General features: G+C 40.4%; 1 protein-coding gene across 20 annotated transcripts in view; it reads left to right on the top strand.

The window, feature by feature from the left end:
- Positions 1-26,265, top strand: part of TENM2 (teneurin transmembrane protein 2) — a 618,690-nt gene that overhangs the window by 565,664 nt on the left and 26,761 nt on the right. For 12 of the 20 annotated variants that reach the window (XM_086851649.1, XM_086851650.1, XM_086851653.1 and 9 more), the window contains 7 exons: positions 10,772-10,982; positions 14,891-15,010; positions 16,968-17,229; positions 17,924-18,191; positions 19,325-19,468; positions 20,952-21,201; positions 24,153-24,173. In XM_086851649.1, the coding sequence (XP_086707775.1) occupies positions 10,772-10,982; positions 14,891-15,010; positions 16,968-17,229; positions 17,924-18,191; positions 19,325-19,468; positions 20,952-21,201; positions 24,153-24,173 (1,276 nt within the window). The remainder of the gene's footprint in view (positions 1-10,771; positions 10,983-14,890; positions 15,011-16,967; positions 17,230-17,923; positions 18,192-19,324; positions 19,469-20,951; positions 21,202-24,152; positions 24,174-26,265) is intronic. The other 8 variants (XM_086851648.1, XM_086851651.1, XM_086851652.1 and 5 more) reach the window with 1 other exon arrangement.

The following is a 26,265-nucleotide window of genomic DNA, read 5'->3' on the forward strand; positions in this document are numbered from 1 at the left end:
CTTCTGTCCCACAGCCCTGAGGGCTGTCCCTGGCTGTCCCACAGCCCTGCCGGCTGCCCCTGGCTGTCCCACAGCCCTGCAGGCTGTCCCTTCTGTCCCACATCCCTGCAGGCTGTCCCTTCTGTCCCACAGCCCTGAGGGCTGTCCCTGGCTGTCCCACAGCCCTGAGGGCTGTCCCAGGCTGTCCCACAGCCCTGCAGGCTGTCCCTGGCTGTCCCACATCCCTGCAGGCTGTCCCTTCTGTCCCACAGCCCTGAGGGCTGTCCCTGGCTGTCCCTTCTGTCCCACATCCCTGCCAGGCTGTTCCCTGCTGTCACACTGTGCCAGGCTCTGCAGGCTGGGTGAGGTGTGCTCAATGGACATGTAGGGTTAGGGGCTGATATCCCTGCTCTTATTTTCCCTGCCCTTTATCAGGCAAGTCCCTGTTAAATACAGGATGTGACCTGTGTTTGCCTTCAAAGATATTTTTCTGGTTTCGTAGAGCCTACCATAGTGGCCTGAAAGCAGTTCTGAGGTGTTGTGCTTTCTAAACAAGATATGTTAATTTGCTCCTTCATTTAAAGGAACTTTCTTATTCCTTTCAATATGATGTCTTTAGTAAGTCGCATCAATTCTTTTTCATGTGCTTCTGCTCTCTGTTATAAACCAAACATCCGACACAGCTTTCTTCCGTGAGACTTCTTCCCTTTCCTTTGGCCAATAATTAAGCTAAAGAAAACATCCGCTGTTTACTGATTAATAAATATTTTATGAATGTATTTCCTAAAACTGCAAAGCAACATTGGGCTGTATCAAGGATAAAACTATCACTAGCTTGAGTGCTTTAGTTTTATGTAAGATTTCAGGGTTTAGAAACTGTAAGTCCCAAACTGAGAAACAGGTGTATTTGGTTTTGGTTACATGATATGAACTACATCCAAATATCAACTAGTTTTAATTTGTAAATCCTCTGTTAGTTCTTTGATTTCACATGCTCAGTGCTTACTAAAGTATTTTAGAAGTTCTAAAGCTAATTCAGTTTCAGAGAAGTAGAACTTGCTTTATAGCTGTTACTGAATTGTGAAGAGCAGACTCTAACTGCCAGAGTACATTAATTGCCATTTAAGTATACAACAAAACCCACTGAACTTGTGTTAATATTCAGTGTAAGAAACTAAAAAGTTAAATGCTTAGGTTTGCAGTTTTTACTCGCTTTGAAGACTAAAAAGGGAAATTTGAAAACAAGTGTACTATTAGAATTTCCTCAAAGAAAGGAAAAAGGTTGGAAATGTTATTAGAAAAACTGGTAGAAAGAGGTTTATTTATCTATTCAGGACATTATTTTGCACTTGTAAAACAGACAGGCAGGGGAAAAAATGACCATTGACACTATTTAGCTGCTCATCCTAATGAAAAAAATTGTAGCATTATAAAACTTATTCAAGGAAGGCAAACAGGAGGCAAAGAATACAGAGAGAACTGCGATATAACAGATATGTAATATTATGAATTAATAATTACTTCAGAAATGTATATTCCATTATCATGCAAGTTGCATGGATTTTGGCTTACCATAGTAAAGCACCTGAAAAAATTAGTCTAGCTGAAGGCTGGAAAGATTTAGGGGAGAACTCTTCAGATGTTCTCAGTGTTTGCATTTTAAGTAATTTTTTCCAGAGACTACAGAGGATACTGGTCACTGGTTCTTGTGAGTGTAAATAGTTTGAAAATGTAAGCTTGATCCAAGATCCAAACAACCTGAGAAGACCCTTTGACCCCCATGTTTTCACATGGGCTTTTTTTTTATAAATGCAGAAATTCATCTCATCTTCTGACACCTTGCTCAGCACTTTAATTGAATGATCATTCCTGCTCTTAATAGTCTCATCCTTATTAATTCCCATAGAATGTTTGTATAAGGGAGCTCAGGAGCTGTTCAGCACCTGTTCAGCTGCTGTTCCTTCCTCCACAAGCTTTCCAGGCATTCCTGAGAATCCAGAGATGCTTTGAGCCACGCTGTTTCCTGCACAGCTCCCTCAGGCTGTGCCACTGCAGCGCTCTCAGTCTCTCTCCTGCATTGGTGATTTGTGCTGCTGCAGTTTGCTCGATTATATTCTGGGGTTCACATTTCTCTGAGATGTCATGAGGTCCTGTCCCATGTGCACTGTGAGGACAGAGGCATTGTCCTGACCACCAATTTGTCAAATTCACAGGAACTACAACAAAATTCAAAAACTAATTTAATCACTTAATGATTAATGTCTCAGATATAAATCTGTCCTCGACCTCTGTGTATATAGTGGAGTTTTCAGGAATGGGGAGGCAGGAAGGGATGTGTGTTCTGTGTTTCAAGCTGCACCTTTATGTAATTGTGACTCTGTATATAAAGGGAGAGATAAAATTAAGTTTTCTCATTAGACAAAATGGAAAAGTGTACTATGGGAATCAATATTAAAGATCCAGCTAGTTACCAGAACCCCAAGTTTCACATAAAATGGAAGTTTATTGGAAGTTAAAGAAATTGCCTCTCCTCCCAGTCACTCTTTTAGTTTGCAACTCAGCTGAGTTTATTTGCAGCAAAGTGTTGAACTCATTTGCTGCTCCATTACCAACATTGCTCTGTTAGCAGCAGCAAGTGGTTCTGGGGTAGTACAGAACACACAAGCTGTTCTTTTGGAAGGTAGTAGGGTAGCTAAAAATCCTTTTTTTTTTTCCTAAATGAGGTCTTCTCTGGTCAGTTGAGCCTCCTTCTTTTCTGTCCATCACTGCCTGTTGTTAAAATACAATTCGTTCAGCATGTCGCTGAAAGGGAGCTATCATTTCTTGTCTTCTGTGGCAGCAGTTTAACATATTTTGGAGATTTTTCCCTGTTCAGCCATTCTTATTGCAATTGTATTTCACAATCAGATTCAAAGGCCTTGGGCCAAGTCTTCATTTTATGGATGTCAAGGAGAGTATTGCCACTGACTCCAGAGGGTTTCCCATTTGTCCTGCTTTGTCTTATTATTGCCAGAATGCAAACTCCATACCATAGTTCAAAAATATAAAAATGAAAGATTATACTTAATATTTTCTTCCCATTCCAGATTAATGTCCTTTAGTTGGTTTATTCCTAGAAGAGGCAGATGAGTCCCCCTCTCTTTTAGACTTACAAATCTTCATTTTAAATGAGATGTCAGTGTGGATTACTGGCTTAAATAAAATGTGATTCCACAGCAGAGAGAGGAGAGAGTCTCCAAAACTGCTTTCTCCTCTTAGGGCTGTTCAGGGTGAATGATCTGAGGTAACACTGGGAAATTCACCTGCTTTTGTCCTTACCATCACATGTCAAATCAAGATTTGGGCTTCACTAGGTCTTTATCCTGGAAGTGCCCAAGGCCAGGTTGAAGGGCTTGGAGCAACCTGGGATAGTGGAAGGTGTCCCATGGCAGGGGGTGGAACTGGATGAGCTTTAAGGTTCCTTCCAATACAAACCAACCTGTGGTTCTATGATAAGCCACATTATGATTATTAATAATTATCTATTATGAACCTGTTTAGGGTTACTGTGGTGCATAGGGTACTCTGCTGAAAAAAAACTTGAAAGTCTCTTATTTATATTTTTGGGGGTTTTTGTTGGTTTTTCTGTTTGGTTGGTTGGTTTTGGTTTTTTGATGGTGGTGGTGGTTTGGGGGGGTTGTTGTTGTCTTGGTTTGGGTTTTCTGTGGGATTTTTTTGTTTGTGTGTGGTTTTTGTGTTTGGTTTTTTGGGTTTGGTTTTTTTGGGGGTTGTTTTGGGTTTTTTTGTTTGGTTTTGTTTTTTTTCTTTTTGGTTTTGTTTACTTTTTCTCTCTGTAAGGACAAAGCCTAACTGAAAAGTAAGGGAATTCTGGCATTGACTCACTTTTAAGATCTCTCTAAGTGGGAAAGTGCTTCTGTTTTCCAAACCATGTTTGGATTACATAATTTGCTCACTGTGGCTGCTTCTAAAGCTAATATCTTCCCTTAATCAGTCCCTCAGTAATCTAATCATTATTAAACATCTTTTGGAGGGATTAGAAATAGCTTTATTTTAAGACCTGTAATTGTGATTACAATATATAATCCCCCTAATAGACACGTATAACCCATTTAATTCACCATGGCTTTATTTCAGGAAATTAAGGCATTACTGATGGTATTTTGAGGAATGGGAGAGGATATGCTACTTTTTACATTCCTATTTCTTTTGGCATATTGCATAAGGAAATCACTACTGTGGCTGTTTATACCCATCATTTTGCAGTAACTATTTTATAATAATTTGCTTGTTCCTAAATATAAAAATGTTTTTAGTATCTCAAAACAGTCTCTTTAAATGATGTATGTTTAACTAAACTTCACCTTAGACTTTGCAGCACCTCCAGCTGCATGAGACAATGGGATGCACAGCAAAATTCAGATGTCTTTCCTGAAGTATAGTTTCACTAAATGTTGCCTGCAGTTGCAATCCATCACATCTGAGGAATCTTTGTTCTGAGTGTCTGGGGATAATTTGAGAGAGAGATTTAAGAATCCTGTCCTCTGCAGAGGCAGCCTTGGCAAGAGCCTGTATTGCCCACTGGGGTTGTTCTTTCTAGGCTTTTCTTTTCCTTCTTTCTCTCTTCTCCCACCTTTTGCATCTGCTCATATTTACTCATTTTTATAATTTTTATTGGCAAGATAGTTAAATTATGTCATCTTAGAGAAAGAAAAACAGGAAATAAGCAAAATTTTGCTAAATTTGTTTGTTTTGTATTTGACCCGGGTAGGAATGACAGGTGCAGGCAGGTTAAAAAAAATAAAAAAAACCTTAAATGCATCACTGCTTCTATCACTTCCCAGATCACATTTCTCCTCACAATGTAATTATCTGGACTAAAATTGGTAGAAGGAAAGGAAGCAACCCATAGCAGTATAGAATACTAAGCCAAATAGAAATGAGGAATTTCTTATTTGTTATGCAAAGTGGTACATTCTTTTAAAAATACATTTTAATTTCTTTTCCACTTTGCTTTCCAAAGAGAGATGTGCATTTCTTAGAAGGCAAATTCTGCCCTTCAGTTTGTTACTCTATATCTTTAACCCCACCAGGAAGTACAGTTGGTGGTAATTCTGTTTGGCACAATACATTAAAGATAATGAATTAGAGAAAGCCAACTATCTGCTCCAGTATGAAATCTCTTCAGTTCACAAGAAAAATGCATTTCTAGTGAAGTTCATTGTCAGGACAGTGCACTTGACTGATTGAAAGGCTGTTTATTTGAGTTGTCTTAGAAAACTCATCTCTGAAATTAGACAGAAGGCAAATAGAAAGAAAAGAGAAGTGTCTTCCTGCAATAAACATTTAGAAAAAAATTGCTTTTAGAAAATTACAAATCCTGTGACTTGATACTGCATCAGGCTCGTGACATTTAAGATAATACAAGTATTTCACAGCACAAAAGCAAATCATGTAATTTAGCTTGCCTCAACAAGCATTGCCTCAGCGGGGGTCTCTAATTCAGCACAGACAAAAGATTTTATGAAGTTCTCAATATAAATACCCAGAATACTCTTGGCACAGAAAATACCTTCCCCGAGCCTGTACAATAGTCAGCTGAGGAGCATTAAATGCAATCAGGAGCTGAAATCTGTAGTGGATGGGGGCCAGAATGAGTCACGTGGGCTCGGCTATAAAATCTGTACCAAAAGTAGACACTCAAAGTTTGACAAGAGCTAATGAGTGTGCTCGTATGTGATTGTGTTACAGCTCCATGTCAGCCTCTAATCGCCTTTACACACATTAGCCAGCTTATCCGTCCCTGTCCCTCACGGGATGAGGTTCTGCAATAACTCACTCTCACAACTGGGGAGAAGCAAAAGCAAGAAGCTCAGAGCCTGCAAATTCCATGGCTGGAAAAGGCACCAGGATCCCTGTAGGTGCCCATGGACACTGGAGCTGGGCAAACATTGTTTTTCAAGGTTGTTCTCAACTTGCAGCCCTTCAGGTCAGCCTGGCCCTGAGCAAGGAGTGGTTTGGAGTTGGAGCATCAATTATCTGCAGGTTCTGAGGGCCCCCCAGGCTGCACCTGCAGCAGGTTCCTGCAGCTGATGCTCTCAGGAATGAGGCTTTTCCTGCCTGCCAGAGCTCCGGGCAGCTCAGGGATCTGGAGCGGGCCAGGGAAGTGGGGCTGGTGCTTCACCACTCTCATCTTCCAGGGGACTTTAAAACCTCATTGGGGAGGGTTTTGGCTCTTCAAAGGCACAACCAATCTCCAAGTTCATTCTACTTTACCACAACTTGGGATTTAGAATCCAGCTTGTCTTGAAGGGTAGTTTGGGTTACAAAAATTCTCTGTTTGCTCACAGTTAGATACAAAAGCCAATGTTGTAATGAATATCCTGATAGCTTACAGGGAGTCTTTACAGGGCTGGAGCAGGAAAAGATACATTTCCTTTCTTTTTAACACCAGGAACTTCTGAGGAATTATTTTGAATGATACATGCCAATATAGATAACAGTAATTAGATCAAGCTACAAAAGTGTGAAAATTTGGGTTAAATATTAGATAAACTTCCTGGTAATAGGATATACTGGGCTGTGGCATAGCCTGCCTGTGGAAACAGTTTTGCATGCAGTTTTAGAGCTCAATTAATATATTTCTGTGTTGGCAGAGAAGGCCTACTCTTTTGATAATCTGATAGAGCATCTCTAATTCTTTCACCTTGGGTATATTAATACTGCACATAATTAAAATCGGTTCATGATAAATTAACTAATTTGCCCTTAGAGTGATCAAAGACCCTTTTGCCCTCAGGGTTCGTAGTAGCTGCTGTTCCCCCCCTCCCCACCTCCATTTTAATCATCAGTGTGAAATGTTTATTGGAAAAAGAAAAATTTCCAGGAATTAGGCTCTGAAAGCCCCCAGCTCCTGCAGCTAGTGAAGTGTAAGGATGCCCTCTGCTGAGCATGGGCTCAGGAGTTGTGGGCTGGAAACAGATTTGTCCCTTGCTGGGTATGGAAAGCATTGGCTCAGCAAGTTGATGTCAAAGTTCACTCATTCTGATGTGCATTGTGAATTGAACCTGAAGCCCAACCTGCAGGTATTTGAAGAAGTGTGGAAACTGCAGATCATTTACTCATTGGAATTTAGAAACTCCAGTAGCTCAAGCATCAGCTTTCTGCAGAAAGATGTAGCACCTTTCTGGTTCTGCAATCTCATAACCAGGACATAATGAGAAATATATTCAGTGATGCTGGAACACTGATGCTGAAAAGTTCTAAATACATTGGAACAGTAATGTTCTATTCCTCCTGAGAGCTTTTTTAGTCCTTCTAATGATGATCAAGAGGAAGACAATAATAAGGTAGTCATAAATATGACATGCATGAGTAGGTTAATAAACTTTCAAGTATTTCTTTGACGTTTTCTCTGTTCTGTGTAGTGAAGTCTGCCAAAAAGCTTGTGGAACAGTTCACAGAAAGTTGAGAAATGTGTGTTTCCATTAGCCAAGTGAACTCTTCAAGAGGGATACTGTGTCATTTTTTTCATTTCTGAAAAGATTTGGAAATTCAGAAAAACCACAAACAGCAATGGAGAGCTAATCCTGTGCTGCCAGTTTAAATCAGATCAAAATTTCCTATTTCCTTTATCTCAGTTAAGGCCAAGTCAGGACTTGTGTTAGTCTCAAATTGTTGGAGGAAGTTCAGCACCATCTTAGCTCCCTCTCCTCCCTTTAGCATGCAGAGTATCAGGGAGGTCATTGCCCACTGAAACTCAGCTGTGTGTGCCATGAAAAGCAGCAGTATTTTGGTGAGGTGAGTGGTGAGGATTTGTCAATGAATTGACCATATAAATAATTCAGCATACCTGAGGAAATTTGGGGGATGACAAGCTCTGAAATATATATTAAAACCCAAACTACTGAATTCTAATTAAAATTTATGCTATTAGCAGAATTTTCTGGTACTTTTTTTCTAACTCTGGTTTTAATCAGCTGAGTCTAATGCAAATAAATTATTCTGTAAAATTTACTTCATATATAACTACAATATGGCTGGGGAAATGAGCTGAGAGTTCAAGGTCCTGCACCTGAGGAGGAACAACCCCAGACACAAATGTATGCTGGGAGACTCTTCTTGGTCCAGCAACTGAGCGCTGGAGCAGGGTGCCCAGTGAGGCTGTGGGGTTTCCATCCTTGGAGACATTCCAAAAGCTGTGTGGGCAGCCTGGGCAAGCAGCATCTGGTAGCCTTGCTGGAGCAGGGGGCTATACCTGATCACCTCCAGGGGCCCTTGGCAATCTCAGCCATTCTGTGATAACCATCCAGATAGGAAATCAGGACTAAGCTAAAACCAGATATATTCTGACAGTAACCACTACTCTTTCACGCATGGAGTCAGAGATTTCAGAGCAGCAAAGTCAATAAGAGCAGCAGCTGTGGATGTGAGCAGCACAGAGGTGTCTAAGCCTTTGAGACTGAGCAGCAGTGCCCAGGGCCTGGCTGTGTGTGCTAAACAGACCCAGACCTCGCTGCTGCTGTTGCAACAAGCTGGATCAGCTAGTTCACATAAGGTAAAAATATTCTAAATCCTGAATCTTGCCATCTAGAATAAATTACTAATGGGGAATATAGCCATAGAAGTAATAATGTTCTAAAAAGTAAATTGTGTTATGCTCTATGCCTGTCTTTTCTAAATATTGTTTTAAGCATCTGAAAGCATCTGAATATGATTTCACAGAACTGCAGCAAAATCTTCTTACATGGAAGGAATCACAGGCAGGTTTTTCCCTGCTGTTGAATGGAGGTGTTTCCAGCCTCCCAGGTCCTGAACTGGCAATTCAGAGCAGTTTGATTGCCTGCTTGATTGTTTGTGAGATAACGGTGAGATTGGCAGTGGCAGGGTAATTTACTGAAGATTGCAATGTCAGACAATATCCAAGGGGGCTCGTGAGCATAAAGATGTGATTCATATGACTGACAGGAGCCTGAGGGATTGATATGCCCATTCCAAGTTCATGGTGTCACCACAAGTGTTTGGCTACAGCATCCTGTAATCGGCTGCATGATGAGGTCATTTCAGGCAGAACTTGTGCTCACCTCTGATAACAGGCATAGCCAAAATATGATGCAGCTTGAATAGGTAAATGTAAATTTGTCAGAGGGAGTAATTTATATCCTGTGGTTTGCCTCTGTTATTTCTAGTGTGTTGATAAGATTTCCTTGCCTGGTGGTCATCTGAGTAACAGAATTGAGGGGACTGAACAGTGGGCAAAGCTCAGGTCATAGTTGTAGAGGTCTCACAGACTGGGAAAGAAGCTGAGAAATTCTCAGAGCTTAATAGAAAAACTGCCTTGAGTTATACCCTGAAGCTAATGATGTCCTCAGAACGATTATATAGAGTGGGGAGAAAATGAACTGTAGCAAAACAGAAAGTTCCTGCAGCCTCATTGGAGAGGGTTTCAAGACAAATGGAGCTCTTAATGTGAATAGGCGAGTGACCTTAAAGCAACATATAGCTCTCACAACAAGGTAGTTTGTCTGACTTAAATCTCCTTAGAGGCCTGAATGAAACATTGTCAGCATACCTTGGCAATTTTGTTTTTAAATCAGGTCAGGCACACACTGAATGTGTTGGAAATACAAGGCTAATAGTGAACTAAGAAAGTTTTTATCATTTTAGATTTTTTTTTTCCTATAGGTTGTTGCTTTTCCAGTAATCACTGTGTTGGTCTGTTGGGCACTTGAAAACCCTAAAAATGCACAAGTCATGATCTTAACCTGAGGTACTTTTGTCTGCTTCCATACTGGAATGCTCTCTCCTGTGTATGATTTTCATTGTATGCTCAGGCCATATTTGTATTCGAAAATCAGATTCCTACACCTTGGGAAGTTTTACAGACATAACTAGATTACAGATTGAACTCCTGATTCTTGCCAGAGTAGATGAATTGTTAGAGATGATAATATTTTAAAGCAAATGGTTATTAATTTCTAAATCATAGTAGAACTCCATTGAGAGAACATATTTCAGTTAAATAATGATACTAAATGAAGAGATGATGATGATAGAATCATTACTGTAGGCGCTAATATTATTGTTTATCTAAGTATACAAATTTATCTCCCCCTTGATTCCCTTTTAATATCTAGTGTTAAAATTCTGTTTTTTCCTAAAAATACATCTTGAGAAATATTCTTGATGGACAAACTAATCTGTAATATGATGACTGAAGCCACCAACTTTGTGGCTGATCCTTCCTTATCCAAGCACGCACACAAGTTGTGAGCCAGGCACCCATGGGAGGTGGGAGTTCCAGCAGCCCTTCCCTGGGAGTTGCCAAAATGGCTACAGTGTAATTTGTATTTTATTTAGATAATGACAGCTTTGTCATCCCCATCTCCTTTCAGCTCCTTAAACAGAAAAAATGAAATCAAACAGCATAATTCTCAAGACAAAAAAAAAAAAACAAAAAAAAAACAAAAACAAAAAAACAACAAAAACCAGCCAAACGAGCAGATAACCTAAAGAAAAATCCTTTCTTGCTTCCACTTCCTTTTGCCTAATTTCAGTCCTTGACAGATTTTTTGGGATTTATTCTCATCTACATGGTTCACATTAACTGTAGTGATTTTTAGGCAGCGTGCTCAAAAGCATCATTCTCATGGCACTATTGACTGAATTGCCAGGTTTAGAGCATAGGGATGCTATGAAGAGTGAACTTTAACAGTTCTTCCCAGTGCCTTAAGCTTCCCGTGGGTGTTGTTGCTCCACAGCTCTGTGCTGGATCTCAGTGCCTGTTACCTTTCAGATGGCCTGGTGGACTGCCTGGACCCTGACTGCTGCCTGCAGGCCACCTGCCAGAACAGCCTGCTGTGCCGGGGCTCGCGGGACCCGCTGGACATCATCCAGCAGAGCCACGCCGGCGCTCCTGCCGTCAAATCCTTCTACGATCGCATCAAGCTGCTCGTGGGGAAGGACAGCACACACATCATCCCTGGAGAAAACCCCTTCAACAGCAGGTGAGAAAACCAACCCCTTCCACAGCAGGTGAGAAAACCAACCCCTTCCACAGCAGGTGAGAAAACCAACCCCTTCCACAGCAGGTAGTGGCTGGGAATGACGCTGTGTGGCTGCTGTATGGAAAAATTTCTGCCAGCGATTCTATTCGTGTTTTAACGGGAACTGCTGCTTTCAGGTGCTTCATCTCAGGCATTGATCACACTGAGGCCACGCTGGTGCAGTTTATGATGTGATCTCTGTTTTATAACACTGAGTTTTATTAGCATTTTAACATTCTGGCAACGCCCAGAAGGCGGCTTCTTCAATTGAGTAGGAGCTTCTGAGGTTTATATTTTATGAAGACTGCAGTCTAGAGAAAGGAAAACAAACAAGTTTCCAGTTAATTTTTAATGTAGTGCCATTACAACAAATTTCATAGCATTTCAAATAATTTTACAGATCCATTGATTTATGGAGTTTTATTATGTATTCCTTACATAAAACTATTTTACTTATAGCATTGATCCACCTGACTAGGTTTTCTTTTTCTTCTTGTTTTCTTTTCTTTTTCTATGATTGTTTCCTAAGATTATTAATTATAAATTTGCAATGAAACTAAAAACCAGCACATCATTAATTGATATTTGATGCCATTGTATGCTTACAAGAAGATCAGTATTTATCAATATTGTATAAATAAGTCTCCATGGCAAGATGCTAGAAATTGATGAGTATAATAATTATGTTCATTTCACCAAAGTTAAAACTGAAGAAAGAGCTTCATTTGAGATAACACCCAAAAGATTGCACTTCATTAAAGGAAACTGTTTTCTCAGTCAGGATCTCATTACAGGCTTAGTGGGTGATGTAGAGCATGTCCCTAAATATTTGTCTGTGGAAAGAGGATCATAATGTTTCTGGATACACCTGGCAGGCCCCCACTGTACCCACCCCTGTGCTGCACACAATCATTTCCATATTGCATCAGGAAACCCCTCTTGGATCCTACTCTATGTAATATAGATTTTCTGCTATTCTATAAAATACTCCATACATACACACATGGAGTTGTCCAAAAAAAATAGAAAAAAAAATTGTTCTGTTTTCACCTAAATTTATGGTGATTTTTCTTTTTTAATCCTGGAAGTGTTTAAAGCCAGGTTGGGCAGGGATTGGAGCAGCCTGATCTACTGGAAAATGACCCTGCCCATGGCAGAGGGTTGGAACAAAGTGATCTTTAAGGTCCCTTCAAACCCATTCTATGATTCTATGAATTCATGCTCTTAACTAAACAGGAGCTGAGCACTTCAATCCTGAGGCCCCTTTAAAAAAAAACCTTATTGGAAACTTTAGATTTTTTTAAACTTTATTCTATGTTCCTCAAGGTAGGAGTCTTAATTCTGTTTTATTTATCTGAGCTACACTGCAGATTTTAATATATCTTTGCAAATGACCTGTTAATGATGTTTAAATTGATAAAATTGGCCTTCACCTCTAAGTTTCAAAGGTACTTCTGATAATTCTATGGCTCAGCTGTTATTTTTGGTATCAATTTTAGGCAAATTTAATGTATAGTGTCAAATTGTAAGTTTTAGAACTAATGGGTTTGTCTTTTAAAAGTGCCACAAAGTTCAACTCCCAACTTTTCCATATACTGAAGCTGCCATAGTCTCAAAAAGTAGTTCCTGTGTTTGTAAGCTGTTTGCTTAGCTTTTTCCAGTCTTAGTGTAAGAAAAAAAGTTATTTCCTACTCTGATAAAGCAATAAATAACAAAATGTATTGATTGCAAAGACAGGTAAATCTCAATGATTTTTTTCTGTGAAGAAACAGAAATGAAGTTTCAGAAGATGAAATGAAGTTTTCAGGGAAAAGAAAAGCTACATGTTTTTACATATTTAAATTCCTTGGTAAAAAAAAAGTACAATTCTCATATAAGTTCAATTTGTCTGTTACACTTTTAAAAATTACCAAAGAAAGGTGATTGTATGTGTGACTATTAGTCAAAACATTACTTCCTATAAATCCATATTACAGCTACATTTTAGCTTATTTTAATATCCATTGTGTTCCTTATTTAGAATTTTAGAAATAAAAAGGAATATTATTGACCAAAATATTTTTATTCAAATTATTTCCTGAAATATTAAAATTGAAGGTAGAAAAACTTAAGTCATGGGCATTATTAGTTTTCTTCTGCCATCTGACAATTTCTTTCTGAATGTACTTGCTACACAGTTTCCCTGGAGAAGCTTGAGCGATTTTTTTCCTGCAACTATTTCTGTGTGTTTGTCACATAAAATAAATCAAGTAAAATGAATAATTCCAAGACAATTATCTTGGTCCAGTGTGTTCCCAAGCAGATTTTTCTCAACAGGTTTCAATTTCTATTAAATTCCATATTCTGTTACAAAATGTTGATCTTGCAAATTAAAAATTGACCTGAAGGGTCAAGAAGCACTTGAAAGTCCTAAAAGAAAAGTAACAGAAATGGCTCGTTTTTATTAATTAGATTATTTTTTTTTTTGTAATATTGAGGAAAATACTGCACCCTGTTTGGAATAATAACTATGAGGAAATAGTTGTTAAATAGGCAATACAGTTGGAAATGTGTGTCACAGCCCCTGAACATCTCAGAGTGGGCAGAAAAGACCAGCACACAATGGTGTGACTGATGAGAGGAGCTGTTCTCTGCCCAGGGCCCTCCCAGAGCCCAGCTCCATTTGTCAGTGTCCAGCAAAGCTCAGCCCAGGTTAATCCTCCTGTCCAGCTCAGCCTGGGGCCGGACACTGCTGGTTCAGGGTGCTGTGCCTGGAGCCTGCTGAGCTCCGGGAGCAGCCCCCTGCTGAGCTCCGGGAGCAGCCCTGGTCCTGCTGGGAAGGGGCTCCTCATTCCCTCTCTCAGCAGAGCAGAGTTGGTGGCTCATGCTGGAAGCACAGACTGATGAATATATAAATGTTTTCACCCATGACTACAGAAAGTGCAATTTTACAGTCTCTGAGATTATGGGTTAAGAGGACTTCGCTCTCTCCCTGTTTTCAGCTTCTCCAGTTTTCACCTTTCCAGTGTAACAATGGAAGCCATCTACAAAGAGCTTTTCCTTTTCCATTGCCCTTTTACCAAAGAGCTTCCCCCCTCCCCAATCTGCTGCTCTCAGGGTACAGGGAAGATGGAAGGGAAAGGAGCCAGGGGCTGGAAACTCCTCTCCAGCTGGGAGCAGCAGCACTTTGTGCCTGCTGTGCACTTAGCAGCAGCAAAGCGCTTGCCAAAGAGAAAAAACTGACTGTGCCTCTTAGAGGAATAGCTCATCTTCATCTCCCTTAGGTTAAACAAAGCTGCTTATCCTGCTGGCCAAAGAAATGCTTTGTCTTTCCTGTGTGTAAAGCTGGACTTTAAACCAAATCCTCTTCTTGGCAGAGCGCAAGCAAGGGTTCCAAATCAGGCTGGAATGCAGTGTACAATCAGCCATTCCCTAAGATGAGGGAGCTTGAACATTGATGTGAAGAATTGGTTGTATAGAACAGAGATGTGGAGTTGCACCCTGCTTGTCAGGTGTGTGAGGCACCCTGGTATTGTACCCTGTAGGGAGGTTTTGGAGTTTCAGTGTGCCTGCAGGGGCACAGCTTCAGCCTGGCTGGATGGGAGGGAGCTCTGTGCTCTGCAAAGCCTCTTTAGACAATGAGGAAAACCCTTGTAAGGCAGGAAAATCACTGGCTGCCATTCTGTGTATACTGCATACACAAGCACTTTCTTGATTTAGGTGTATAGAGGGAGCTGGGCAGTTTTGTGGTCCCTCAGTATTCTAAAAACCTAAGGAATAAACTGTGTTTAGAGTAAATGAGGTACAAGTGTTCCACTACCTCACTTACAAACGTCATAACTTCGCTTTTGTAATTGGCTTTAATACCTTTAATTCTCTTTCTTTTTCAGTCTTGTGTCTCTCATAAGAGGCCAAGTGGTGACTACAGATGGGACTCCTCTAGTTGGGGTCAACGTGTCGTTTGTCAAGTATCCAAAGTACGGCTACACCATCACTCGTCAGGATGGCACGTGAGTGTCCCTGCTTCACTGAGCCCCTGCTTGCTGTGGAGTGTCTTTGCTGATTAACAGATGGTGTGATCTAATGGAACCATGTGGTACCAGGCATTGCCTTCCTCCCAGGGCAAAGAGCTATTAAGTAAACACAAAAGTAATTTTTCACACGGCATTTTGAATACTAACTGCATGTAAATACGAACAGGCTGACTTCTGATAATGACGTGTTAGCAGGCAGACTCCTTTCAAATAAATTGCTCTTATCTTTGAAAACATTTGTGGGCTACAGCAATATCCAGCTGAGACAAGAAATATTTTATTTTAAAATGCAGAGCAGGGTAACACTTCTAGGAAAAAAAGAAAGCGTTATTATAGAATAGTATATTTTGTTAAAATTTCCCTTCTGCTTCTCTTTGCTTTTGAAGATACACTCTCTTTTGAGTTTCTTCAGGGTAGAATGTAATCAAAAGATTCTAATTGAATATATTTAGACAATTTCCTGCTGTGCAAAAAAGTGCTTTTCTCCCCCTTGTATCAGCTTATTTGAAATGCACACAAATTCAGATAAACAAAAGTCAATGTGTCATGGAGTATCTGGTTTACTGGCTATGGTAACTAAAACAGAGTATCTGACACAAGCATTGTAAACATTTGCCATTTTATCTTGATCTTGCATAAAAACAATGGAATAGATATAATTAATAGGAGTCAACTGAACTATAGGGAGTATTTAAATTCCATATTTTCCAGAATATTAATCTGTTATAATAAAAGTATAATGTTGATTTCAGTAGTTTAAAATTGCAGTAAATGGTGAGCTGAACTATATTTAAATCTGCATAGATTATTGACGTCATTGAGTAATTTGTTACATTGCCAGCATTTACACAGAACAACTGATACCTGTTTCTGTTGTCAGAAAAACCTGGAAGCATTCCCCATTTAGACCAGGTTTCAAATGCCTGTGCAGCTCCACATTACTGCTGTGATTGTGTAGGGGGTAGGGAGTAAACACCAAATTTCTCTGAAAAATGATAGATCATTTACCTTGGGGACAGGAATTCTTAATTGTAGAACACTTCTCATTCCTATTCTCTTACTGCCATGTGTCCCATTCTATGTTTGATGGACAGGATCTTTTAGGGAGGGGTTAATTCAGTATCCAGCTCAGAAGCACTTGGTTTATCTGCTGTTTCTATATAAAGCTGACTTGTAATAATAAACATGGTGGTTTGTTTGTTGGGTAATTTTTTAATTGCTTAATGCAGAATTTATAATATTATCGGAATGAGCTTTGTCCAGGTGACTTCAAATCTTTGCTTGTCTTTGCTGGTTTTCAGCTATTTAGTTGCCAGATGTTCACATCCCATTATTGATCATTGGAACCATGACATTTAAAACATGATCATGGTCTGCTCACTCTCCCCACCTCTGGTGGTGTGGGGAGAGAATCACAAGGGTAAAAGTAATAAAAGTCTTGCATTGAGATAAAAACAGTTTAATTACTGGAATAATAATTATAAAAACTGTAGTGAAAAGGAAAATAGCAGAAAGATAAATTAATTCCCAGCCAGATTCTGAGCAGCTTCCCCCCTAGTTTATATAATGAGAATGGCACTGTATGATCTGGGATATCCCTTGGTTCATCTGGGGTCAGCTGTCCCAGCTGTGTCCCCTCCCAGCCCCCATTCTGCTCCCTGATGGGATGGGATGAGGAGGAGAGAAGGCCCTGACTCTGTGTATGCACTGCTCTGCTATAATAATAAAAGCATCCCTGTGTTATCAGCATTATTCTCATCCTGAATCCAGAACTCAGCATTCCTCCAGCTACTAGGAAGAAAATTAACTCTATCCCAGTCAAATCCAGATAAGTACCCATCACTGCTGGTATGCCTCTATAGCTGTCTCATTAGCCAGGAATGTTATTATTGGAATTACTCAGTCTTGTCTTCTAAAGGCCACACTTTTCTAGGTTTGACTTGGTTGCAAATGGTGGAGCATCCCTGACGCTGCACTTTGAACGGGCCCCATTTATGAGCCAGGAAAGGACAGTGTGGCTGCCATGGAACAGCTTCTATGCCATGGACACCCTTGTGATGAAGACAGAGGAGAACTCCATTCCCAGCTGTGATCTCAGTGGGTTTGTCCGTCCTGACCCAGTCATCATTTCATCACCACTTTCAACTTTCTTTAGTGACGCTCCCAGCCGCAATCCCATTGTTCCAGAAACCCAGGTAAGCACAGTGTGAGTGAAAAGGGCACAGAAATCAGTGCTCAGGTGACAGTTCTGACCTGAGCACAGGGCCACCATGTGTCCCCTGCAATTGCTACAGCCAATATCTCTGCAGAGCTGCATTCATTCTGACAGGTATCAGGTTTTCTAATGAGGGCAGCAGGAGATATCCCAGGTTGATGTCACCCAGACACATTTGTCTTTGATTACCTTGCACACTCCCATTATCATACAACATATCAAGTATATCTGTGTATTTCAGTTGCCAGTTTAGGTGTTTCAAGAGAATTTTGCAGAGGCTTGGCATATGGTGCTGACTGCAAACTGTTTCCTTGTTTTTTACTTAGGACAAAGGCAAACTCCATTGGTGCTGGTTTTTCACTGCTATATTCAGTTAGGCTTTATGCTGCTAGTGGAAGTTGTGAGTTCCTATGATATTTCTTATGTTTCTCTTGCAGTATAATAACTTGCAGTAAAAATTCATGTACTTATTTGCCCTTTTGCCAGCAGTGGGCTCTTAAAAAGATGTGTACAGACACCAAATAATTATTTGTCAGAAATGTCAGCTGAACTGTGTTGCTTTGAGGACATCCACTCCCAGTAAGAGAAAGACATAAGTTCATAAGAATACACAAGGTGATACATTTTTTTAAAAAAATCATTAATGTAAAGTGTTTGATCTCTTTCCTACCCAGGTTCTTCATGAAGAAATTGAGATCCCTGGCTCTAGTATAAAGCTCAGCTACCTGAGTTCCCGCACTGCTGGATACAAATCCTTACTGAAGATCATCATGACTCAGACACTTGTGCCACTGAATCTGATCAAAGTTCATTTGATGGTAGCAGTAGAAGGGCATTTGTTCCAAAAATCATTTCAGGCATCTCCCAACTTGGCATATACATTTATCTGGGACAAAACTGATGCCTATGGTCAGAAGGTTTATGGGTTGTCAGATGCTGTAGGTAAGTCAGCATATACAAGCTCCAAAACTTCCCAAGTAACACCTATAATTCTAAATAAGAAAACTGCAAACTTCCTTATGGAGAAGCAAATGTAGATTGAACAGTTCTTGTCTCCCTGACACAATTTATCTCTGTATTATGGTTCTTTTACACATTAAAGATCATACTCCATCAACATGCCTGGGTTTCCTGCTCAGTGCCTGACTTAGAAGGTTTAGACCAGGCAATAGGAAAAACTGGCCATGGGAACTTAGGTGAAACCTAATCCATCATTACAATTTGATTTTCTTTAGTTATAAAATGATCCTCATGCTGGACTGGCTGGCAGTCAGCAGTGCATTTGGGTTTTCACACATGCCCTTATTGCAGTCTCTTGTGGTATAACACATTTGAAATGAAAATGTGGTTCCTCTAATGCTGTTCAGTCTTGTAGTTCTACAGCTATTTTTAGTTAGCTTAGTTCTAGTGGGTGGGAAGAAGAGTGATCATCATAATATTTTTCAGTTTTCATTGACTGTCTGAATAATTTTGATACAACAGGGTTAAAAATGAGCATCAGATCTGTGCCAGTGTGGAAAGATCAGATTTTATTTTTAAATCTTAATTATTTTCTATGATTTCCAAATTTTTCTTTGCTATAGCTTTTCTTTCTTGTTATTGCATGGTATATTGCTTTCCTGTATAATGCTTACAGTACAATTGTGCTTAAATGCACACAAAGTTTTCACTGCCCTTTGGTACATGATATGTAAGATGAATACACTAAATAAATGCTGTGAACATCTGGCAAATTAAGAATTCATCTTGTCCTGCTATCTGATATTTTTAATTATTTAATATAATTTTACTATATTTTAAAATTTTTATTTCTCACTCTCCTCTCAGCAAACCCATCACTTCCCAGTGTGAACTATTAAAATAGAAGTGATCAGATCCCTGCAGAGTACATGTGAATGAAGTTTCAAATTTGTGTCTAGTCAAAGATCTGAATATAATATTCTAGAATAAAAGTGAGGGACATAATCATCTTCTTGAGGGGGCTGGGGGACTGGAATACTCGATGACTTGAATGTTCTTTGGACACTTAATTCCGTGTTTGTTCAGCAAGTATATTTGATTTTCTTTTATTTCAGTGTCTGTGGGTTTTGAATATGAGACTTGCCCCAGTCTCATTTTATGGGAGAAGAGGACAGCTCTGCTGCAAGGATTTGAACTGGATCCTTCAAACTTGGGAGGATGGTCTCTGGATAAACATCATGTACTTAATGTCAAGAGTGGTGAGTTAGTTCATTCCATGTATTTGCTGTCCTATATGGAGTTTTGTATTTGCATTATACTTCCAAAAATGAGATTTCTCTCATCTTGTTTCATCTTTAGCTCAGTATGGTATGAGGCATATTTCAGTTGTCAGAAAATTTTTGTAGAATTTCAACACATTTTTTACTGTTCTCCAAAGCCTGAATTTCTTAAAGTCCTAATCTTTATCCTCTATTCTGTTTTTCATTTATTCCCCTGTAATATCTTTCTCTCTTCCCCGTTTTTCTTATGTTAACCACATCTGTTCCTGGTTTCTTTTGCTTGACCTCCTTTTTCCCCTAACCTGAGATGGAGCTTACGAGGAGTACGAGTCTGTGACCGGGTCCTGAGTCTCCTTTGTCTTTCTTATTAGTCACCTGTTTGTTTTTTCCTCACTTTTTTTTGTCTTTCCATATCCTAAGCTGAATCTTGGTGATCTTTGTATTTTACCAACAACTCTTGGGGAGCTGAATGCTCAGCATACATTTTGATGTTTTCTGCAAAGTGTTGTTTGCAGCCTTCCTGCTGATCACTACCAAATAACAAAGTGTATTTCTGCTTAATAAATCTAAAGTATTGTTCAGAATTGGCAAGATCAGGATATTTGAGCTCACTTCCAGTGCCGGGCAGTGGATCCACATTTGGATAGTACATGCCAATAGAGAGTGTTGGCACCAGTGGGGAGCCAGTTATGTTAGGGTTATACAACTTCATTCCTGCAAGAACATGAGGCTGAAAGTTTCCAGCCAGATTTCCACAGTTTTTGATGACACAGAATATGGTAACACTGTCAGAAAACCCACTCCCTTCTTGGAGCAGGGGTCTGCTCTTTGAACAAATATTTTGAAGATAAATCCTATCTTGAAGGTATTTTCTTGAAGTCTAATAGAGATCTGTACCACCAGCTTCCCTCTTGCCTTTTATCATTGATCCTTAGCAGCCCTTCTGGGAGTTTCATCTTTCTCCTATCTTTTCATTTTCTGAGCTATCATCATCTCTGGTGCCTCCATTTCTCATTTTTCATTTTCCATTAAAAAAGTGTGAAAGACTGAGAGGTGGAAAGAGAACAGTAAGGTTGGCTCAGAATTCCAAACAAAACATGATACAGGAATCTGGAGTGAGACACAAATAGAAAAAAGCTCTTCTTCACCCACACAGAAACCATCTAAACCACAGTCCCAGGCCAGAGCTGTGTGGCAGGATTTTCTTTCATAATGAATACCAAAGGACTCTGAGTGTAGGTTTGGGTCTGTGGTTGTGTATGTGTGTGGGTTTTAACACTGAATCTTCATTGCACCTTTATTTTTACTACCGCAAAATCCTTCTGTTCTTTTGCACCATTGAAAAACCAAACGCTGGAGTCATTTCAATGTACAGTCCTTAAAAGCAGCTGTTGAAAAGAAAACAGCCTGAAGTCCCCTGCAATGAATAGTGGTAATAACCACTTCTCCTCTCTGTCCTTAGGTATATTGCACAAAGGCAACGGAGAAAATCAGTTTCTCACTCAGCAGCCAGCTGTGATAACCAGCATTATGGGGAACGGGCGCCGCAGAAGCATATCCTGTCCGAGCTGCAATGGTCTGGCAGAAGGAAATAAGCTTTTGGCCCCTGTAGCACTGGCAGTGGGTATTGATGGAAGTCTCTTTGTTGGGGATTTTAACTATATTCGGCGTATCTTCCCCTCCAGGAATGTCACGAGCATACTGGAGCTGAGGTAAGGCTTAACCTCAGCGCTTCGCTTCTGGAGCCTGTGCTCAAATCAGCCTTTACCATTACTTTTTATAATTTTGAAAAACATTGTCACTTTCAACCTATTTAAATTCCAGTGGAGAAATGGGGCACAGAAATGCATAGTTCAAAGTCTGTAACTTACCAGAGCAGTGACTAAAGTGAAGGAATTAAGAGTACAAATTAACTTGTACAGAAAGTATAAACCATCTCTGTCTCGTTAGTGATCGCTGACTCAGTCCTCCCTCAGTGCATCTTTTAGTTTTGTTTGAAAAGTCTGCCCTTAGGTGCTGAGCCACAGTGACAGGCAAAGGTGTAAGTCTTGAGAGGTCAGAAGGAAGGTTCTCCTGCCAGTGGTTTTGAGATCCACTTTCACATTTCTTCTCCATGCTTGTGAGTCTATTTCTGTAGGTTGACAAGTGCAGTTCAGGTTGACATACAGAGTCATTTTGCATCATCAGAACTCTTTTTAAGACTGTAACTCTTTCCCCCTGTCCTGTGCCCCCCTCCAACCTTAAGATACGATCCCTTAATAGGGAAGGCATGAGTGTAGAATGTACCACTTCACCCATTTCTGTTCCATCTCCTTTTTTCATTCTTCTAGGAGAGGCAAGAGTTATTGCTTCAAACCCTAACGCATGTAACTTGACCTTATGCTTACAGCAGTACTGAGTATTTGCAGAAAAATGAGGAAAAACAGCATGTCCTGGCTGTCTGCTGCCCCTCCTGGAGCCCTCTCAGGCCACAGCATTGGTGCTCCTGGGAATTGGATATAGCAGCAAAGTACATTGAGAGAATTTAGGTCACAAGTCTTTTTTTTAATCATATGACAATAACCAATTCCTCTGCTTCCACATTTAGTTTTTTAATTAGTGGGAAAAAGCGCAAAATGATTGGACTGTTAAAGAATAGGAGGCCTACCTCTATTTTACACCTCTCTTCCATTCATGTCATTCTGTTGATGTCACTATTGTGAATTCTGATTCTGTAGAAAATAAAAGAGATCTGATTCAGGCCAATTCAACTCTGAAATCACTCTCTGACACCTACCTCATACACCATCAGGCTGCCTCATTATATTTTTTTTTTAAAAAAAAAGTCATGGATCATCCAGTGCTTTCTGCTAGCAGCTCAGTTTAAACCACAGAAGGTAGCTGGCATGGAAGTGTGACCTGCTATAAATATTTATATCAATATGCACTATAATTCTGCATTATATAGAATATGCTAATTATTTTTTTCTAAGTTGTTCAGATGTTTTTAACTTTCTAGTAAACAGGAATACAGCTTTATAGGTGAAGAGAAACATGTTCAGATTAGGATACTTCTTAGAATGTATTTTTATGCACCTCACCAATATTAGCCAGTGACAGTTTCTTAGCCCACCTTATGTTTGAAAATGTTGCCATAAAATTACAACAGTATTAGTGTGAGTACTTTGTTTTCTGTCTCTGCGAGAGACATTGAGAAGGAACTAGGGTTTTCATCATGTGTGAGGGAAAATTGGGAAGGACATCAGTAGAGAAATAGAAGACAGATTTTTATCTGCTGTTGTCCACTTCCTCCTTTATGAAAGTCTGTTTTCCATAGCACGGTTTCTTTAGCTTCTGTTATAGCTAGAAGCAATTAACAATGAAGCTGATGCTTTGTGAGTGCTGTTGGACAGCTGTAAAGGACTTGACATACAGATTTTTAGGATTTACAGACTTTAGGATTACATTTTGATGTCTTTTACCCCCCGTTCCTCTAAAGGGAATTAAGGTCCATTCCAGCAAACATAATCTATAGCAGTAATTGTGATTCATTGCTCATCTTGAAATTTGCATGAGTTACATGGGTAAGAGTTTGAAGATTTGAGCCATTTAAGTGTGAATGAGAGCAGAGTCTTCAGCTCATATCAAGTAGTTTGGATTATGTTGCAACCAGTATGTTCACAAGTATTACAAACCAAATACATCACTTCGTTTAGATTTCACAGCTGATGTAATTTTGGTTTCACATAAGCCCCTATAAATCTTGAGTGCCTTTATATGTCAGAATATCCCAGTGTGCATATTTCTTTCGCACTGTCCTTTGTGAAGGTGCCTGGTTGGAATGGCCAGCAGGAATCTGGACCCCAGCATTGCATGTGAGGCTTCATGCTGGGGCTGCAAGTTGGGGGCTGTGCCTGCAGAGCTGCAGCTCAGGAGTCACAAACCTCTTTGCTCTGCTCAGTGCATATTCCTAAATGGAAATTACATCAACACAGTGAAATGCTGTGTGAGTGGAGAATGTGTTCATTTTCTTGTGGGAAGTAGAGAGCACTTTTCCTTTGGCTTTGTGGCTGGGCAGTAAGCTGTGGATCAGTTAATGCTGTTTATCTCCCATTGTACAGTACCTTACTGCTCGCATGGAAGGGGCTTTTTTACCCTGACATTGGCTTTGATAGGCTTAAACAGATACCAAGAAGCATCCAAACTTGCTTTAAGCAATTATTTTAGAGACTGGGAGGAGAGAAAAACAAACTGCATAGTAAAAATTTGTCTAGAAATAGCCTGTTGGAAACCTATTTTGATTAAAGAGGTTGCCTCCAACTGGCAGACAATATCCAAAACCAGTGTTTCCTTCTGCCCAGTTCTGTATCCAGAGAACTGCCAGTTTCTCTCACTCCTAGCCCCCAAGCTACACGTAATTCCATGTGAATATTCTTTCAGTGGTCCAGAAAGTTTCCTAAATATGATGGGAGGGGGGTGGGGGCAGGGGTATCCTATAGGGAATTAGCTTGCAGCTCTATCCCTCCCAGTCACTCTTCATCTGTAAACTAAGCTAAGGCTAGTGCTGAAAAGAGATATCTTCTCCTGTGTCCTTTTGTAAAATAAAACAAATACTATGTTTGCTTTACCATCTATTCTTCAGCTAACTGTTTGTTCTTTTTTCTTCTGTTCCCTTTCTATAAAGAAATAAAGAGTTTAAACATAGGTAAGACATGAGCTCTTTCCCATATAATTTGATATGGTTTGTTTGCTTCATTGTGTTTGCTTTTTGTGTTGTGCTTCTTGTGTAATGTTATGTTCTTCATGTACCATATATAGAAACATTTTTATGTGCTAATTGTGTGTTATGAATATGATAAGCATTAGCAATTACAAAATGCAGTCAAAAAGCAGCCAATAAGTTCTGACAGTAATTAGAAATTTCTAGTAGAATGCAAGTATAATGAACCCCAAGCTAACTTCTAGATAAACACCTCTCCCTGCTGTCTATAATTGGTCAAAATGGTCAAGGTAAACTACAACAGCATTTTCACAAATGCCAGAAAGGTTCACAAAAGCACTAATGACTGCATATAGGTCAAAAACTCATTTCTGGTCAACCCGCTGTCCTTTGCCGTAATTTAGTTTATATTTCTTTTGTCAAACACGTTTAATGGCCAACCTGTGGGGCTGGCTGTGTGCAACCACTAGAAGCCCTGTGAGATTCAGGAGGGAGGCATAACCCTCCTGGATGTTAGGAGGAGAGCACTAGGCCTTCTGGATGGCTGCAGCATAGGAAACACTTGTGCCTCCTTTCACGCCACACCTGGGACAGGGAGGATGTTCACCCTGGAGAAAATCAAGGGCAAGAACAAGAAGAGCTCTTGTAAACTGTTTCATAGTGTCCTGTGCATTACCCTTCTAAAACCATACTTTCCATTTCTGTGATGTAATAGATGGTCTGGGCTAAACAGGATCATTTCCCCTTAATATATTTTGGTATAGTAACACCCCTAACTATTCTTATCTGGAGGAGTTCATTCACAATTTGCTAATGATTATTGGTGATGCTGGAGGCCCCTCATTTGCTTCAACTAAGCCTAGTTCGTTTTTCATCTGCTTAGAGATTTGCTCTGGACAAATCTCTTTTGGTTAAGCTTAAAGAAAAGCTGCTGTTAAAAAGAATTTGCTGCAGCTGTGAGAAGAACAGGGAGAATGAGCTGCACTTGCTGCCAGGCCCCAGCCTCCCTCAGAGAGCAGAGAGAGGCTGCAGGTGGTGGTGACCACACATTCACTCAGGGGGCTGGAGGCACAGACATTATTGGCAGAGGCCTCTGAGCAGCACTGAATGCCATGGAAAATCTTTTAAAACAAGGTACAATCCTTGGTCTCCTATAATTCAAGTGAAAGATTGCAACTGTGAGGAGAAAAGAGAGGCAGAGGTCTTTAATTGCTCAGATGCCAGTTTGAGAAATATTGAGTACTCACTTATAAAACAAATCCCTGTTTGAGGTAATAGTCTCATCGATTCTTTGGGAGCACAGTGAGTGCATGTTACCTTCCAGCAGTCATTTTCTGCCAAATTCCCTCAAAAATTTGCTTAGAGTCTTCCACTATCAGTTCCCTTCCCTAGCTGAGGAAAGAGGGAAGGAGTATGGAACAGGCCTGCAGCTCCAGTGAGCTGCTCTCTGATCTGGAATGAAGCTTGTGACTGACTCCCTGGCACAACTGCCCTGGAGAGATTCCAGAGGAGAAAGGCAGGGTAAACTCCATGGATGCACCAAGACTGCAGAGAGGAGAGGGCAATATCCCATGTTCTGCCATTGCTCTTTACCCTGACTCATGTCTTATCCCATCCTGGCAGCAGCAGGGCACACCTAGGGCTGACCAAGGGCAGAGGGGAGGCAGGGGTGGGCTCATGCTGGCAAAATCATGTGTGAAAACAAGAGAGACCCTTCCATTCCTGCAGGGTGGCTGCTGCCCTGGGCAGCACCTGGGCTCACTGTGTGAGCAGCTTTCACCACTGAGTCCAGCAGGACCCTGGCTTCCAGGTGTGAGCAGCAGTGTCTGTGCCCAGCTCCTGTCTGTGCCCAGCTCTTTGTGGCCAGCTCCTGTCTGTGCCCCCCTCAGGTCCCCGTTTGGCCAGGCTGGGGAATGTGCCTTGTTTCAGAAGGACCATGCAAAAGGCACCAGCTGCAGGGCAGCCTTGAGCTAAGTTTGGGTGTATTTGTCAAGTCCAGCACAATGCCAGCACCACAGCAGAGTGTGTTCTTCAGGGTAAGGGGAAAGCACGGTGGGAGAACAGAGCAGAGTTTTGA

This window comes from Cyanistes caeruleus, chromosome 15, assembly GCF_971803275.1.
Source record: "Cyanistes caeruleus chromosome 15, bCyaCae1.hap1.1, whole genome shotgun sequence".
NCBI lineage: Eukaryota > Metazoa > Chordata > Aves > Passeriformes > Paridae > Cyanistes > Cyanistes caeruleus.